Source organism: Lontra canadensis, unplaced genomic scaffold (assembly GCF_010015895.1).
Source record: "Lontra canadensis isolate GAN:19392208 unplaced genomic scaffold, GSC_riverotter_1.0 scaffold17, whole genome shotgun sequence".
NCBI lineage: Eukaryota > Metazoa > Chordata > Mammalia > Carnivora > Mustelidae > Lontra > Lontra canadensis.
The window spans coordinates 21797158-21814081 of NW_022631011.1; the positions used below are offsets into that span (position 1 = coordinate 21797158).

General features: G+C 46.2%; 1 protein-coding gene across 2 annotated transcripts in view; it reads right to left on the minus strand.

The window, feature by feature from the left end:
• Window positions 1-16924, minus strand: part of CABLES1 (Cdk5 and Abl enzyme substrate 1) — a 109899-nt gene that overhangs the window by 60018 nt on the left and 32957 nt on the right. For both annotated transcript variants that reach the window (XM_032859772.1, XM_032859771.1), the window contains exon 2: window positions 2798-2869. In XM_032859772.1, coding sequence (XP_032715663.1) covers window positions 2798-2869 — 72 coding nt within the window. The remainder of the gene's footprint in view (window positions 1-2797; window positions 2870-16924) is intronic.

A 16924-nucleotide genomic window follows, 5' to 3' on the forward strand; every position in this document is an offset into this window, starting at 1 on the left:
CAGGTGCAAAGTCCAAAGCCTCTCATTAGGAACACTTAACTCTCAAGAGTTCTAGGCAGGTGCAGGACACTAACTTACTAGCAAACTGTGATATGCAAGAGAAAAGTGAGACTTTCAAAAAGAACGCATCAGCCCCCAATTATAAGGGCATATGCTACTAATCTAGCCCCTCCTTCAGCAAGTTGTGTGTTGTCTTGCATTTTTTTAAAGCATTCAACTAAACCACCAGGGAATCTAAGAAATGTTTTAAGAGAACTGTGGCATTAGCAACAATTGCCAAGGAAACTGGAAGACTGAGCTTTCAGTTTGCGGCAGGTTAAGCAAAGAACGAATTAATTTCAATATCCATTTAAAAACATACATCTTAAATGATGCAAAATTAAATTAGGATAGAATTAAATTAAAAACTAATTTAATGAAAGATTAGCTCTTTCTTGTTAGCACTGATTACAGCGTACACTTAATTATGCAAAAGGTTTTTAATAGATGCCTTGCAGCCATTTGTTCAATGTGCTGAGTTTAAAAGCAAGTTGGGCTAATAGCCTTCCGCCCCCACGGTTCCCAAAACACTTCAGTATTCTTATTGGTACATTCATTTCACAAAACTGCGAGCTAGAAAGGACCTCAGAGAACAGTCAATTTGCCCTCCCATTTTACAGATGGGAAAATTGAGGACCCAGAGAAGCTAAATAAAACGTCCAAGGCCGTGTAACCAGTTAGTAGAAGAATCAAACCAAGAATTCAGGACCCCAGACTCCCAGATGAATATCCCTTCTGCTATACCATGCTAATTTTATTTCCGAGAAATAAGTACATTTCTTAGTTATTTTTATTCCTATTGTAATTCCACACAGCATTACATTAGTTTCAGGTGTACAATATAGTCATTCAACAATTCTGTACAGCACCCAGTACTCATCCTTTCTAAGTAAATATTAGAACTTTGAAAAAAAAAAAAAAAAGTCTATTATGGAAAATAAAGCCTTCCCAAACGGCCCAGGTTCCCCTGGTTTCAGATTTGTTTTTTAAATTTTGTATTTACACAAGATTTGTTGGAAATTAAGTATTCTGTAAGTAAGAGCTGGATAAGTTATAGCTAAGGCAGATGAGCCCTTTATACTGTGGTCATTTGTAGCATCCGACGACTGAAGGGTAGAGGGCAGAGGATCAGCCTGGGTAGACTCTGGAAGGAAGGTACAGAAGTGAACACGCGGCACGTGACCAGGCACAAAGCATGCTACTCCTCCTCGCCCTTCTCCCCACCCCCCTTTAACCACCTGAATCCCTGAGGACAGAGTAACTTATTTTTACCTGGTTTTCGCTGACTCACAGCTACCACACTGTTTTAACTGAGGCTTCTCACAGCCTCTGGACACACCAGGCGCTTTTTAGTCCTATTCACTGATTTCCCCATTTGTGGCAAGAGTGACCTTAACCTGCTCCAATACCAAAGCCGCTCAGAGCCACCTGAGAATATTTTTCCTCCACTTTCGAGGATTACACTGGACCAGAGCCAGCTCCCTAAGTGGACTTTTTGTGCAGCTTTTTACAGGACTACCTAAGGAAACAGCCTTCTCCCAACATTTAAAAGTAAGGGACAGAAGAACACTCACACCCAAGCCACATTAATCACACAGCCACACACCATTCACCCTAAAATGGTCCCAGAGATTACGTACGTTTTCAGAAAGACTTCGGAAGTGGAAATCAGACTGGCTGGCCCTGACTTTTGTCTTTGCGACATTAGCAGCTAGACTCCACTATCACCCAATACTTTCGATCAGATCTGCCACCGATGTTCCAGCTTCTAGCCAGGTAGTCTGTGGACAGGACTAACCTGGGAGCAAAGCCCCAGGTTGGGAAGGAGCGGGCTCTGGGGTGAGAAGCCTCGGTCCACAGCGGCGCTCTCTCAAGCTCAGAAAAGAAGCCCACACTCCCGAGCCCTGGCCAGGAACCAAAGCAAAAGGTGTACAGACGTGGATACCGGAAGCTAGTCTAGCCAATGGGAGCATACGTTCTTCCATGGGCCTCCCTCGGCGCAATCCAGGCGCATGCCCTGTGAAGCCACGGCGCATGCCCTGTGAAGCCACGGCGCATGCCCTGTGAAGCATCCGTGTCCCATCCTGGCTCAGTTCCTTCTGCCGGAGGAGCACCCCGCCACCAACCGCGCTGAGCCGCCACAACGACTGAAGGAGCTATGCTGTGTGAATACAGTCTCCTCCACTCAAGAAGGGCCAGGGGAGACCAAGGCACAGATGGGTGTGGGCGGGGAGGTGCAGGATGAGAGCAAGGAAAGCTGCCGGAGGCACAGCACAGTTCAGCAACTGCTGTCACCCAACACCTTGCAAGCACCTTTCCAATCTCAATGGAGAAATCACTTTCAGCCCAAGGAAGCCCTCACAGCTATCCCCATTGAGTTACCCCAGCAACTGGTGATAGAGTCATGTGGTGGGCACCTGCTAATGAAATCCAGGATCGTGATCACTGTGTCACTGCACCTAAGAAAGCTGGGACAATGATGGGCTCATCTTCATCAAGCAGCGGCTTTCCCATTACAAAGGAAACAGCACCCCAATCCACCACACAAACTGGGCTTTCCCAATACATAATTGAGATTTAATACTGCTCTAGTGGTCCTCAGACTTGGTGTTTCCAAACTATGAGTCTGGGGATCAGGCCACCATTTAAAAAGATTAATTCTGCTGATCAAAGGCTTAAAAAAAAAAAATCAAACTTTGGCTGTCATATTGTACTGCGGGCCATTTACATACACATAAATGCAACAGTAAAAACTTACCTCCGCAGAGGGGCATTCTCCTCAATATCTTCCAGGGTCTCCAAGGATGATCTCTGGGAGATGAGGCGACGTCTGCAGGAAAGAGGGAAGAAAATCTACACGTTAAAACTGGATTGTAAAATGGATCAGCATTTCTGTAATCTAAAACTGTTCTAAAAACTAAAGTTCATTTAAAAACAAAAAAAAAAAAAAGACTAGACAAAAGCTGTCTTTAAGAGGCTGTCGTGTTCCCAGCCTGCACCCTGAATGCCAGGCCCATCTCACCCTGCTGAATTTTGAGCATTCCCCCTGGTTAATAGGGCCACTTGATGTTGATCAGGGAAGTGACTGATGTTTTTATGCTGAAGTTTTATCAAAAAAGACAAGGTCCCTCTTATTTAACTTGGAAACTGTGCAGTTTTTATAAAACATTAGATAATACTATTAAGTATTCAGGTACCCCATGGTCTGAACCAAGTTAACTGATAAATATTACATTTTAAAACCATATTAAATAAAATCTCAAAACCATTAGGATGCAATAAAAAAGTTATGGTCTCTGGATGGCCATGATTTCAAAAGCAACTAGCAACGTGGAAGACATTACTCCTTTGGGAAAGTTTCTCAGCGACCATAAGATTAGACACCTGGGCATGATTAGGTAAAACATAGACTCTTTGGGGCTGCTAAAGAATTGCAAACCACCAGCCAAAACCTCCTTAATCTAATTCCTTTTGCCAGATGAAAGAACAAACAGATTCCAGTTAACTGAGAATATCTTAAAGGGATCAGGGTGGTGTGCAGAGGCTAGTAACTTTACAATCAGTCCATTTGAAAAAACACCATTATTTCACAGTAAATGGTTTGGCCGAGGATGCAGATGGAAAAAAATCTGATTGGGCTTTTATCTTGAAAAAAGGGGACTATAATGAGAAGGATAAGCCTATTTTATATTACATTTGATAAAATTAGGTTAAAAACATGCATTTATAACCATGTTCTAATCTGTCCTAAAGAACAACAACAAAATGAAATGCGTATCCCTTCTTCTGTGTGTACTTTTTCTGACCATTACCCTGGAATCTTTTATGTCTTACTCTTAATAAGACAATCAGAAAGGTCACTTTTGCAAACAATTCAAGGGCTTCATCAATTTTCTAAGTGCCTTTCCTAATCTTTTATATCAATTCCTTTCCAAAAGAGTCATCACACCCCTTCTACTTTGTTCTTCAGTGGTAAACTGGTATTCTCTCAGACCTTCATTTACCAATATGGGAATACCAAGAGTTCTAGAACATTATCTTTAGTGTCTTCATGACACACTGGACCTTTTGCAAGATCCGCAGTGTCACTCTGCACTTAACTTCCACTGAATTTCTATTTCCATAATATTCCCAGATTTCTAATAGTCAGCCAGACCTGAGGCAATGGCTGTGGGGAGACACTGGTCTTACCTGAGAGGGGTGCATGGGGGCCCAAGTGGGTGGGAACTGATTTTATAGGTGGCCAATTCATTAGTAAGTAGGACTGTCCTGAGCAACCCTGTAACTCCAGGGACTCAGCTACACCAGGATCCCTGTGACAGACCCTTGCAGCTGTGGCTTTGAACTGACCAGGCCAGCAGCTGAAGCACAGCCCTTCCATGTACGGAGTCCCAGGCTGGGACAGGACAAATGCCCAGTCAGTCTCACTGCCATCCATCACAGCTCTTGGGACCAGAGCCCCCACCGTCCCCATCCAGAGGCAAGTGCAATTCCACAAGCACCAGGCATGCAGAGTCAAAAAAATTCAGTCCTGGGGTTCAGAGGCTTTAGAGTCCTAGAAAACTCCTTAATCTTTGAGCCTTAATTTCCTCATCTAAGAAACAGGAAAAGGAAAATAACTAAGAAACAGAGAGATTCCCTGGCACAGGGCAAAAAATGACCGATAGCTACTGGATTTTTGACAACACTCCCGGCACTGAGGCTGCACCCTGACCTGACACCATACCCCCACCCACGCATCCTGGCTTGAAGGACTGGGATCAGCTTGGCTGCCCTAGCTCGGGCCCTTCCCCCAACCCCAGCCAGTGGTAAAGTCACCCCAAAATGCCTTGTGCCTGAGCCCACCTGAGGCACATGCCCTTTTGACACCTACACCCCCTAAGAAGAACTGAGTGCCACCTTTGCTGATGCCCTGGTCTCAGGCCTCCTCCAGCATCTGATGATGCCTCCTAGCCCCTCTAAGAATAGTGTGGTTGGCACTCCAGCTGCAAATGCCAGGTGAATCCCATGGTGAACATACAAGGCCCTGGCATGTAGCCTGGGACCCCACAGGCTCTCATCCAACATTCAGGCCAGGGTGTTCACCCTGGACAAAGAGGTCCACTCACAAAAGCACATAATCCAACAATTTCCCTATCAAAAAGCTGTATCCATATCTTCCTACACCAGGAAAAAAGGGTGCTTATTTGGAAAAGAACCAAATTTGAGGGGCGCCTGGCTGGCTCTGTCAGTAGAGCACTCAACTCTTGATCTCGGGGTTGTGAGTTCAAGCCCCATGCTGGGTATAGAGATTACTTAACAATAAAATCTTATGGGGCAGTTGGGTGGCTCAGTGGGTTGGGTGTCCAACCCTTGATTTTGGCTCAGGTTATGAACTGGGGGTTATGGGATTAAGCCTTACATCCGGCTGAGTGTTCAGCTCAGAGTCTGCTTCTGCCTCTCCCTCTACTCATCTCCCTACTCATCTGTGTACTTTATTATGCTATTAACTAACTAATTAATTAAATCTTAAAAAAAGAAAAAAGTAGTCTGTATGCCCAAGGTGGGGCTTGAACTCACAACCCGGAGATCAAGAGTCACATGCTCTACTGACTGAGCCAGCCAGGTTCCCCCGATTTGTTTTCTTAAAGCCAGTACACCTGGGACACTTGGGTGGCTCAGTCAGTTGAATGTCTGCCTTCAGCTCCAATCATGATCCCAGGGTCCTGGGATTGAGTCCCAGGCAGGAGACTGCTTCTCCTTCTGCCTGCTGCTCTGCCTGCTTGTGCTATCTCCTTCTGTCTCTCTCACTCTCTCCATCACATAAATAAATAAAAATCTCTTAAAAAAAAAAAAAAAAAAAAAAAAAAAAAAAAGCCAGTACATCTAATGGTCTTCATGAGTTGAACAGGTATAGATACACACACAAGAATTTAAGGTCTGGGGGCGCCTGGGTGGCTTAGTGGGTTAAAGCCTCTGCCTTCGGCTCAGGTCATGATCCCAGGGTCCTGGGATCGAGCCCCGCATTGGGCTCTCTGCTCAGCAGGTAGCCCGCTTCCTCCTCTCTCTCTCTCTCTGCCTGCTTCTCTGCCTACTTGTGATCTCTGACAAATAAATAAAATCTTAAAAAAAAAAAAAAAAGAATTTAAGGTCTGGTACCCTTAAAGGGAAGAAAACCCAAACCCCAAATACCCACTGGTTCCTTTAAATTCGGTGACTATGCTTCTCTTCTTCATGAATGGAACCCAAGCAATATCCATTTGACCTTCAAACACCATGGAACTGGCTGTGCAGGTCCATTTACATGTGAACATTTTTGATAAATACAGAACAGGACTATAAGTATATTTTCCCTCCCTTATGGTTTTAACATTTTCTTTTCTTCAGATTCCTTTATTGTAAGAATATAGTATATAATACCTATAATGTACAAAATATGTGTTCATCAGCTATTTGTCATTGGTAAGGCTTCCTTCTGGTCAAAAGTAGGCTACTAATAGTTGTGGGAGAGTAAAAAAAACCAAAAAACTACACGCAGATTTTCCACTGCACACAGGGGTGGGGGGCAGTGTTCCTAAGCCCCGCGTTGTCTAGGGCCAACTGCATGTATTCTCTGAGATAGACATACAGAGCTTGCAAACATTATAGTCAAAAGGCACCATGGAAATAAAGATGTGATGCCCGCCCTTCCCACATAAAATAAGCCTGTGTTCACGGCCACAAGGGCATACCCTGTGGTGTTAACCCAGGGGTGCTCCTCTCTGCCTCCTGCCACCTGTTAGATCTTTCTAAGGCATGTAATAACCTCTCCCCTTGCTTTCTATCCTCAGAAAGCCCGAAATGGAAGAGAAGGCTCAGGGCAGAGGGCCGACCTTCACCAGGAACTTTCCACCCTTCAATTGGCCTTATAAGCTGAGTCCATCACGACACAGAGTCCTCATCACTGGGCACAGGTAACAAGCAGAAGTCTCGGCACGTTTAAATGACTGACAATGCATAGCCTTCTTAGTAAGCAAGCAGACATTAAGTAAGAGCCCGAGCATTACGTTTCGACTTCAACAAATGGGAAGACGCAGTGACCGGTCCTCCCATGGAGTCGTCAGGTTTCCCTGCCCGGTCTTTGGGTTACGATTGGGGCCTTTCCACACAGTCCCTGAATACTTTTGAGGCCAATGTGGCTCATATTCAACTGTGCACACAGTTTCTCTAAAGCCCCCAGACTTATTTGAGAACATTATCTTCCAAATGCTGACTCTGTCTAGACAAGCAAGTGCTAATCGTGAGGAGACTGCTTATCTGGACACACCCCCACCTGGACCAAATTAATTCACTTATCATTAGGGCTGATGGTTCACTGCAGAGTGACTCACTGTGTGCTCCTGACACTTAGGGCTGCTTATGGAATCCACTGACACTGAAAACTTAAGGAAAGGTCACTGGGAGAAGAGAGAGGAAAAAATCACATGGAAAAACACATGACTGGGGTAACAGGGGGCCAGAAGAGGCAGGACCCAGGGCCAGTATTTGGAAAGTGTCTTTTAGGCAGAAGTGTCAGAGCAATAACCATAAGTAGTTATCCATACAAACTGACGGAGGTAGAGGAGCTGCCCGGCCACCCCAAAAGGCCTCCTGGCCACTGTTGTTGTCAACCCAGTCGGTAGCAATTCTGGGGACCTGAGGAGAGTGAGGGGCAAGGTGGGAGCTGTGCCCGGGACATCTTCATCAGGCCTTCTGGAAAGGGGCTGTCTCTTCTTAGCATTGTAAGCAGAGTGCCTCTGAGAGAGAGAGCTGATGGGGGCAGGAGGGTAACTGCCAGAAGAGCCTCACCAGAGCTGAACTCTGAGCTCACTGCTGTCCCTGCTGATCAGGGAGCCCAGGCAGGGTCATCCTGTGGGCCAGCTGGGTCACCTGGTCAAGGGCAATCCCCTTAAGGGAGGGGGACGTGAAGCATCAGGTTGGCTCAAAAGCAAATAGCAGACAGTGGGCACCGCAGGGAACAGCATGGGACTCTGACAGGACCAGCAAGTGATGAGGAAGGTGGCCCCTGGCCTTAGCCTCAGTGTCAAACAAGAAGTAAGTTTGGATCACTGCTCTCTCCCTTGGCTGCCCACTGGGACCCCTGGAGCCCTGTTAAAAATCTCTGGGGGCAAAACACAAGCTTTGAGAGAAAGAAGGAGCATGGGCCATCTGGGCCAACCAACGCTATCCTCACAAAAAGGCAATTTCCTCCGTGGCTCCAGCCCTGCCCATGTAAGAGCCCCCTTCCTGGCTATGAGACGGGCCACTGGAGGGCACAGTTAGGCCTTCACAGGTGTGAAGGAAGCGAGGGCCTCATGGATACCTCAGTCACACAAGTGATGGGTGAGCTGAGGTCATGGCTTCAATCTGCTCAGTTATTATGACCCCCCCCAAAAAAAAACCACAACCACACACAAAAATAACCTATAACTAATTTAGTCATAAGACATGCACACACTTGTAATTTATTTGCTTTTTACCTATGTCTTTCACCCACTGACCATCTCTAACCCCCAGACAAAACTGAACCGCATTAGACAGTGGGCTGACTCAAGCGAGGTGCCATTCCTTCCTTACTTGTCTGGCCTAGGGATAGAACATGTTTCAGCAAACAGTAGGTACTCAATTAATGCTGGCTGAATAAAACAATGAACTCCATCATCAGGCAGGTGGGTTTCGTGGACTTTTCCCAGAAAGCATCAGATCTTTCCCTCAATGCTTTTCTATACACAATGATCAGCAAGCTCGCTCTACTCAGTGTAGAGTTCCCAGTTTGGTCAACAGAAGCCCCAACATCATCCTCAGAAAGCTTCCCAGTGTCGCACTACAACAGGAAGTCGAGGGAGGCAAAAGACACTCAACTAGCGGAAGGGCGGGAAGGGACAGCTGAGTAGTCTTGGGTATAAGGCATGCTGCTTAAAACGGGTTTCCTCTAAGGAGGGCGCCTGGGTGACTCAGTCATTAAGCGTCTGCTCAGGTTGTGATCTCAGGGTCCTGGGAGCTAACCTCGAAGTGGGCTCCCTGCTCAGCGGGGAACCTGCTTCTCCCTTTGCCTTTGCCCTTCCCCCAGACTTGTGCTCATGCTGTCTCTCATTCTCTCTCAAATAAAATCTCTTAAAAAGGGGGGTGGATTCTCTCTCTGTCTGCCCCTCTGCCTACTTGTGATCCCTCTCTGTCAAATAAAAAAAATTTTAAAAAGGAAAAAAAAGGGGGGGGGGGTTTTCTTCTGTTAGAGCTTATTACACATTCATTTTTCCAAGTGGAATTTGAACTGCTTTTGTGACTATGAAAGTAATACATCTCACCAGAAAAAATTCAAAGCAGAAAACGCGTATGGAGTAGAAACAGAAATGACCTGTAGGTATGGGGAAGACCCTTCTCGGGTCTCAGAGACCTGAGGACGATCAGGGTGCAGACCCCCTCCCCCTGATAAAGCTGGTGCTACAGAGCTGTAGGCCAAGAGTCAGGGTTGGACATTGAAGAAGCCCCACCTCAACCAAGAGACGATGGGAGCTTCCTCTCTTAAGTTTCCCTTTCTGACTTGGTATTCACAGCTCCCAAGGAGCCCAAATAGGACCTAGCAAGACAAGACAGGGAGGCCAGTAGCCTAGAACCTGGCAGGGCTGGCCTCTTTAGCAGACAGACAATCTCTTGGTAAAATGTTCTGAGATCCTCCCCGTCTCTTGCATCTCCACTTCACAGACCCAGTCTCTTGTTCCATAAATAGTGTTCAGCTCATGCACAAGAGGTGTTCCTAGAAAGCAGAGCAGAAGTCTGTAATTGGTAAACTTATTTACAAGGGGCCTACTGCTTAAAGGAACCCTAAAGAGAAGAACCTCCATATGTCCAAGAATTGACACGGTCATTGATACACCTTTTGTGAAAACACTGGTTTTCAAATACCAGGCTCTCTGAAAGCCAAGTGCACCTCTAATCCACGCTGTTCCTCCCTTCATTTCTCCAACACGGCTCTGAGCTGTTGACATCACAACATCATAAGCTTATTCGACAGATTCAACAAGTAAGTTATGATGACTTTGTTCATGATCTGGCAAAAGTTAAAGCCAAGATTCCAGATGCTCCTTTAGCAGAAGTCAAATGAGACCAGGCTCAGTGAAGAAGCAAACGGTTTTTGTACCAATACATATGTGTTCACAGATGAAGAAAGAAAAGTCAGCTGTCACCTCTTAATAGAAGCAACATACACAGTCTAAAAGCAAAACTGGCCTGAGCTTCAGCCTGAAGATATATGATTCAGACCCAGGCTTAATTCTGCTTTCCATGGATCTCAAGCTTTGTCCAGCAGCAAAGGTGGTGATGGACCTGAAGCTGGCCCTTACTGCCCACCTGGGAACATCCGCCTGTCCGACTATGGAGGAAAGCCCGGCGGAAAGCCATGGAATCCATCACTGCAGGGGCATTCTGACTGGGCCAGGCCCCCAGGCTGGGGCCATCAGCCAACACCCTACCACACCAGTCAGCCCTTGCCCTGCCTCTGAGCAAAGGACACATGGCTGGCTTGCCTGTGCAAGGAAAACCTTCCAGGGCAGCTCATGCATCTAAAGCCAGCTCCACACCTGGAATATGGACGGAAACAATTCAAATCCCCAGTGGGTCATGGAAATCTTCCTTGCAAAAGAAAGAAAATAGAGGATTATCTTTAAGAAATGGAGCGGGTCACCTGGGTGTCTCAGTCAGTGAAGCGTCTGACTCTTGATCTCGGCTCTGGTCATGATCTCAGCGTTGTGAGATCAAGCCCCCCATCGGGCTCCACGTTCAGTGCAGAGTCTGCTTGAGGTTCTCTCTTCTTCTCCCTTTGTCCCTCCCCCTGCTCCTGCTCCCCCCCCCCCCCAAAAAATAATCAAAACTTTTTAAAAAATTTAAAAAAAAAAAAAGGAGGAATGGAAACGGATTTTGAAAGTGGCTATGTTTTAAAATTTCTAGCTGATGACTCGGGCAGAAATCAAATTTTAAAATCAGTGCACCGAGAGTTGCCAATCAGCTTCTTCAAATAAGATCTGTTTCTACATTTTTATACACAGGTCAAGAAAGCAACTTTAAATGTTTACAGAGAAGACAAAGGCATTTGGCTTGCCTGAGTTTGCTTTCATTTCAAAGTCCTCATCAGACTCGCCAAATCCTGGAAAACCAAGGTGTGAAGTCATCTTGGTATTTAGGGCTATTCAGAGACAGACTTGTTGGCAGGATGTAGTAAGCGGCCGGGCACTCAGTCCTCAGATGCCCGGGTCCACCCTGACCACCAGCACCCTGCTAACTTTGCAAAACACTCTTTCTGTCACGTCACTCCCCAGGGTAAAAGCCACAAAGATTCACTGTGGGAACAGGTCCAACTCCTGACAAAAGGACTAGATGGGGAGGTGAGAAGACAGCAGTGTCACACAGCACCCTGAGCCACGATAAAGGCCCTTGCCCAGTCTCCTGGGACACCGTCACGGCATCAGGAAATAAAGGGGCCAGCCAGGGCCACATGCTGGGTGACAGGGCTGCATCCTAAACCCTGCTTTGCCTTGTCCTAGAGGGAAGGGCCTTGCCCTGCAGCTGAGGGGACCAAGTCGACCAAATGTGCAGAAAGGCAAAAAGCAAAAGCGGGCATAATGGTTTGGAGAAAGAAAAACAAAAAATCAATCAATCAATTAATCAGGGTCCAGAAAGGTTTGGGGTTTTGTGTGGCTGAGAGATAAATGATGTTGTTCTTGCCGCACAACGTGCCAGATACCAACCAGGGGTCAGGGTGTAAAAGAGTGGGGACCAAACCAGGACAAGGATGGGAAAGAGAGATGAACAATGGGAAACCACCCAAAAATAAAAGGGTTGGCTTCACCCTGAAGACAGAAGAGCCCTATTGATCTAACATAACCAACACAGGAAGTATGGGGCCAACTCATGGATGTCCTGATTGGGCGTCAGACTCTAAGCAATCAGATCCAGGGGTTCTCTGCAGAAGGGATTCCCTGGGCCTGGTGGGGGTCAGCGACTGGAAACACAACACCGGGGCCCAGAGTCTAAGGCCAAGAGAGATCAGGTATGGCAGGTATGGCATGTGTGGGAGGCAGAAGAGGGCATGAGTGAGCTCAAAGGAGAACCAAAATTTAATTGGGAAGAGGCAAGGAGAAGGAGCAACCAGACTAGCGTGGGTGGTTCGAAAGGTAAACTCGGGGCAGATTTCTCATAACCTGCCTCGCCAGAGCTCAACAGGATGGAATACCAGGTATGTACCAGGCACAATCCTGGAAGCAAAGTCAGGGAAAAACCTAAAAAGAGCTGGGAAACAAGCCCCCCAATCAGAGGCCCAGGGTCGGTTCCAGAAGAAGCTGGAATGGGTGCATGGGGCTGGAGTTGGTGCCACGTTAAATGTGAGCCCACCTTCATGCAGTGTGTCCTTCTGCCAGCGGAACAACAAAAGAGGTGTGCAAACCCCTGCAGGGCTCCCATCCGGGAACGAGGGTGCGGATGCAGTCGGCTGGTGAAGGCCCACGGGCACCGAGTTATATCAGAGAGATGCGCGGCCTCCACTCAGCTCAAGCCTTTTCAGGAAGCATGTTGCATCCAGGACCTTCTTCTCTACCCTCAGGATGGGCCCTTGTCTTAAATATCGCACCCTGACAGTGGGCTGAGCATGGGCGACGGCACTTCCTTTCCCGATCATTAGGAGGCCTCACAAGCGCTTTGCAGGAATGCCTCTGCAGGCTCAACACTTTCTAAGCCATGTACACACTGTTCTATTGGGAAGCCAAACCAGGGCTCTCTATGCCCAGCTGTAAGGGCTTTGCTGCAACAAAGGCTGAGGTGCAACTGCTCTGGGAGAAAGCCCGACTCTGGAGGGAGGGGCACCCCTCTCCTGGGCTCCCCAGTCCTGGGAAGGTGAGAGGCCAACGGAGCTAATTCAACTCCGACCAGCAGGGAGTCAGGCAGGGTGGTTAAGTCCACATCAGTATTTAAAGGGACCTTTAGGAAGCTGCCCTTCCGACATAATCCCTCCCCTGAGTTTCTCCCTTGGTTCCCAGCTTGACCTTTCCCTGTTCTAAAGGGCCTTCAGAAGAAATGGATTTTGACAGCTCAGAAACAGCATGCAATTATTTATAGCAAATTCAGGATTGACGGGGTTCCATCAATCTTTATTTTCTAGTTTTCCAGATTAACCTCAGCGCACGCTCCATAACAGTTTATGGAAACAAAGATTGATGCTTCCTTGTCCAGCCAGCTCCAAGCCACACCTGACAGTGTGCCCAGGTGACTTCATTCCTTTCTGGAAGGCTTTTTAAAAATGCCTTATTTCTCCCACCCCAAGATGTTAATTCCCTTTACCGAAGTTGAATAGGGATTGGGGACTTCAGAATCACTGGCCTCATAAGGGGTTTATGGGATAAGGAATGCCCCCAAGGGTGACCAAATCTTATTTCAAAAGAAAACTCAGAATCTGCTTCACCTGCTCCTCATCCATCCAAATTCTACCGTCTCCTCCCAAGGCACCATGTAGAGCCACCTGCTCAGAGAAGCTGTCCCTGACTATTTCTCAATTCCTACATTTCGTATCTTTACCGTATTAGGAAATATTCATATCTAGATACTTGTAGAATGATTGATTTTATTATTATTTTATACTCTGTGTCTCCAGCCAGACTGCAAGTACCTTGACCAGGTAACTGTCTTTCCCTCTTTGAACTGCTTTTATAACTACATTACCTTTGTCTCAGTAAGTGCTCCATAAATCCTGAAGTATAGCACAGACAACCGTCTGTAGCTACCACTGGCCCACGTGGGGCAGGGGGGCTGGAGGGTTGGGGGGCCAAGGATAGATCTTAACTGCTCCCAGGAGACCCTCAGACAAGCCCATAGAAGCCAAAGCCATATTGAAAATGAGGTCCAAAACCAAAGCTGGGACCTCGGGGATCATCAGATCGCCGATGTTCAAACTTTTGAGCAGCAGGATGTTTTTTTTCAAATTAACTTTATGTCAAATCCCAAGATGTAATACAGATTAGAATAATTAAAACTTTTATAAATCGGATGTATAAAATGCACTTATGACTCAACCACTATTAGAGCAGAGAAGCTATTTTGATGTACAAACAACATGAAACCAGGAATTATGGATGACATTTCTAGTCTAAGATCAATGTCAGCACCTAATTTGTTTCTTTTGGTCTTGGTTGTGCAGGACAGAGATAATCTCAATGGACACAGATAAGGAGCTGCCTATGGCAACCATTTTTAAACATCTCAGGACCCAATTCAATTAAAGAGATGTGGCAGGTGAAGCTTAGTTACACAAAATCCACTTATTCTGGTAGCACAAATTAATTAATGCATAATTAAGGCACACATGGTCACCCGTGTGATAGGGTTTGCTAGAGAACACCGTCAGGTTCATGTTTTACTGCAGTTTTTAAAACATTTCTATACAACTATATACACATAAATATGTATGATATATGCTATGTGTATATTTATATATTAATAGACAACTACATGTGTACATACATATGTACATATGTATAATATATAACATATATATTATATTATAAACATACAATATAATATATGCATATAGATTACATGTATTATATATACAGACGTATATGTATACACATGTACGTGTACATATACACATGTACATTATACCTCAAAATGTTAAATACAGAACTACACCACATGACTGGCAATTCCATTCCTAGCTATAACCCAAGAGAAACAAAGGCACACGTACGTAAAAATTTGCACAAGAAGGTTCAAAACAGCACGATTCCCAACAGCCAAGATGGGAGAACAACCCATACGTCCAACAACTCATGAATGGGTGCGTAAGAGACAATGGGATTCAGCCGTAAAAAGAACGAACTATGGACACAAGCTCCAAAATGGAGGAACCTTGAAAATATGAGCGAGGTGAAAGAAGCCAGTCACAAAAGAGCACATATTGTGGGATTCCAATTGTACGAACCGCCCAGAACAGGCCAATCCTTAGAGACACCCCGCGAGTTAGTGGTTGTCCAGTGCTGGATGTAAGAAGTGCGGGGATGCGGAATGGCTGCCAATGGCCAGAGGGTTCCTTCTCAGGGTGATGAAAATGTTTGAAAATTACATAGTGATGACGGTTGTACAACTCCGTGAGTACACTAAACCCACTGAATAGTACCCTTGAAATGGATGGTGTGTGAACTGTATCTCAATCAAGCTGTTAAAATACATACGAGATATATATATATATATGTTAAAATATCTATGTTATATATATATAGAGAGAAAAATGCATATTGAGGAAAACACATAGTGAAAAATAGATCAACTGTTTGTGGATTGCGAAAGTTCTTGCCGAGATTCTCAGAGCTCTAGATAACAGTTTTGAAGACTATGGCTCTGGTTCAATTTCCCTCGCCCAGAGCTATGGGAACTGCGAGCCTCTACCCAGGCCGTGGCCAGACGGGAGGAGAGCAAGGCCAGGGCGCAGACTACCTCACCGCAGACGGGTTTCCCTTCCTTCCTCAGGTGGGTTGAACTGGTCCTTTCGGGTCTGTGTCCAGCCCTCAGCAGCAGGCAGTGCACGGGGCAGGGAAGGTAGATCTGGGCAAACCCTGGAAAGGCACAGCCAGCTCCTTGCTTTCGCAGGGCCCCCAGAGCTGCGTCGCCCACTGCCTGCTGAGCGCTCACACGGCCGCCATCTTTCTCCCTGTGGGGCCAACAGGCAACCTCCTGGATGCACTCACCAGAGTGCTGGTCTGTTCGGACTTCTCTAAGCTCTAGTGGAAGCTACTTGGACAAAGCGCTTCCTTTTTATTAAAAGCTGATCCTGTTTTCTAGGAGAGAACCCGAGAGCACCTTCAGGCATCCAAGAGGCAAGACGGAAGACAATACCCGCTCTGAGGTGCTTCTGTGCTCCTGTCAGCATCTGGGGAGGTAGTTTAATTTTTTAACAGCTCTTGCAGAGCCCTATGAAAATATATTATTAGTGCATCTGCCTTGCCGTATACATAATTAGCAACCACAGTTCTAATTACCAGGCTGTTCAGGAAAGGTTTCCAAAGTGAATTTGTGGCAGAAGAACTGTGCCTAAAATCACATGAATATTCACTTAGATGTAATGTGGATTCAACTGTTTATTGGATTCTTTGCAAAAGCCTATCCCAGAGGTCTGAATGGTCCCTTTATGCCAGGGCTTCCATAGGATACCACATGGTTATCGTGGAAAATAACATATTCTGAACAACCTGGAAGGTGGGGGAGGAGGACAATACAAGGTTTTCAACCAATGCCTTCAGTAAGTAATGGGCTAAAAAAAAAAAGCAATCAGCCGCCATTTTATTTCCCCAAGGATTTTTTTTTTTTTTTTTTTTTTTAAGATTTTACTTATAGGGGCGCCTGAGTGGCTCAGTGGGTTAAAGCCTCTGCCTTTGGCTCAGGTCATGATCCCAGGGTCCTGGGATCAAGCCCCACATCAGGCTCTCTGCTCAGCAGGGAGCCTGCTTCCCCCTCTGCCTCTCTGCCTACTTGTGATCTCTGCCTGGCAAATAAATAAATAAAATCTTAAAAAAAAAAAGATTTTACTTATATATGAGAGAGAAAGAGGGAGCACGAGCAGGGGGAGGCAGCAGAGGGAGAGGGAGAAGCAGACTCCCTGCTGAGCGGGGAGCCCCAACACAGGAGCTCAATCCCAGGACCCTGGGACCATGACCTGAGCCGAAGCCAGGAGCTTCACCAATGGGGCCACCCAGGCGCCCCTTCCCTAAGGAGGCTCAGTGGTGTCACTCTTTAGCCCAGGAGACTTAAACTGGGATGCCTGATGTCCCAGGGGTTCTGTGCACATTTAAAACCAGATGTAAAGGTGGTTATGTATGTATGACATATGCTCACTTCCCCCTCTTTTGTAAAA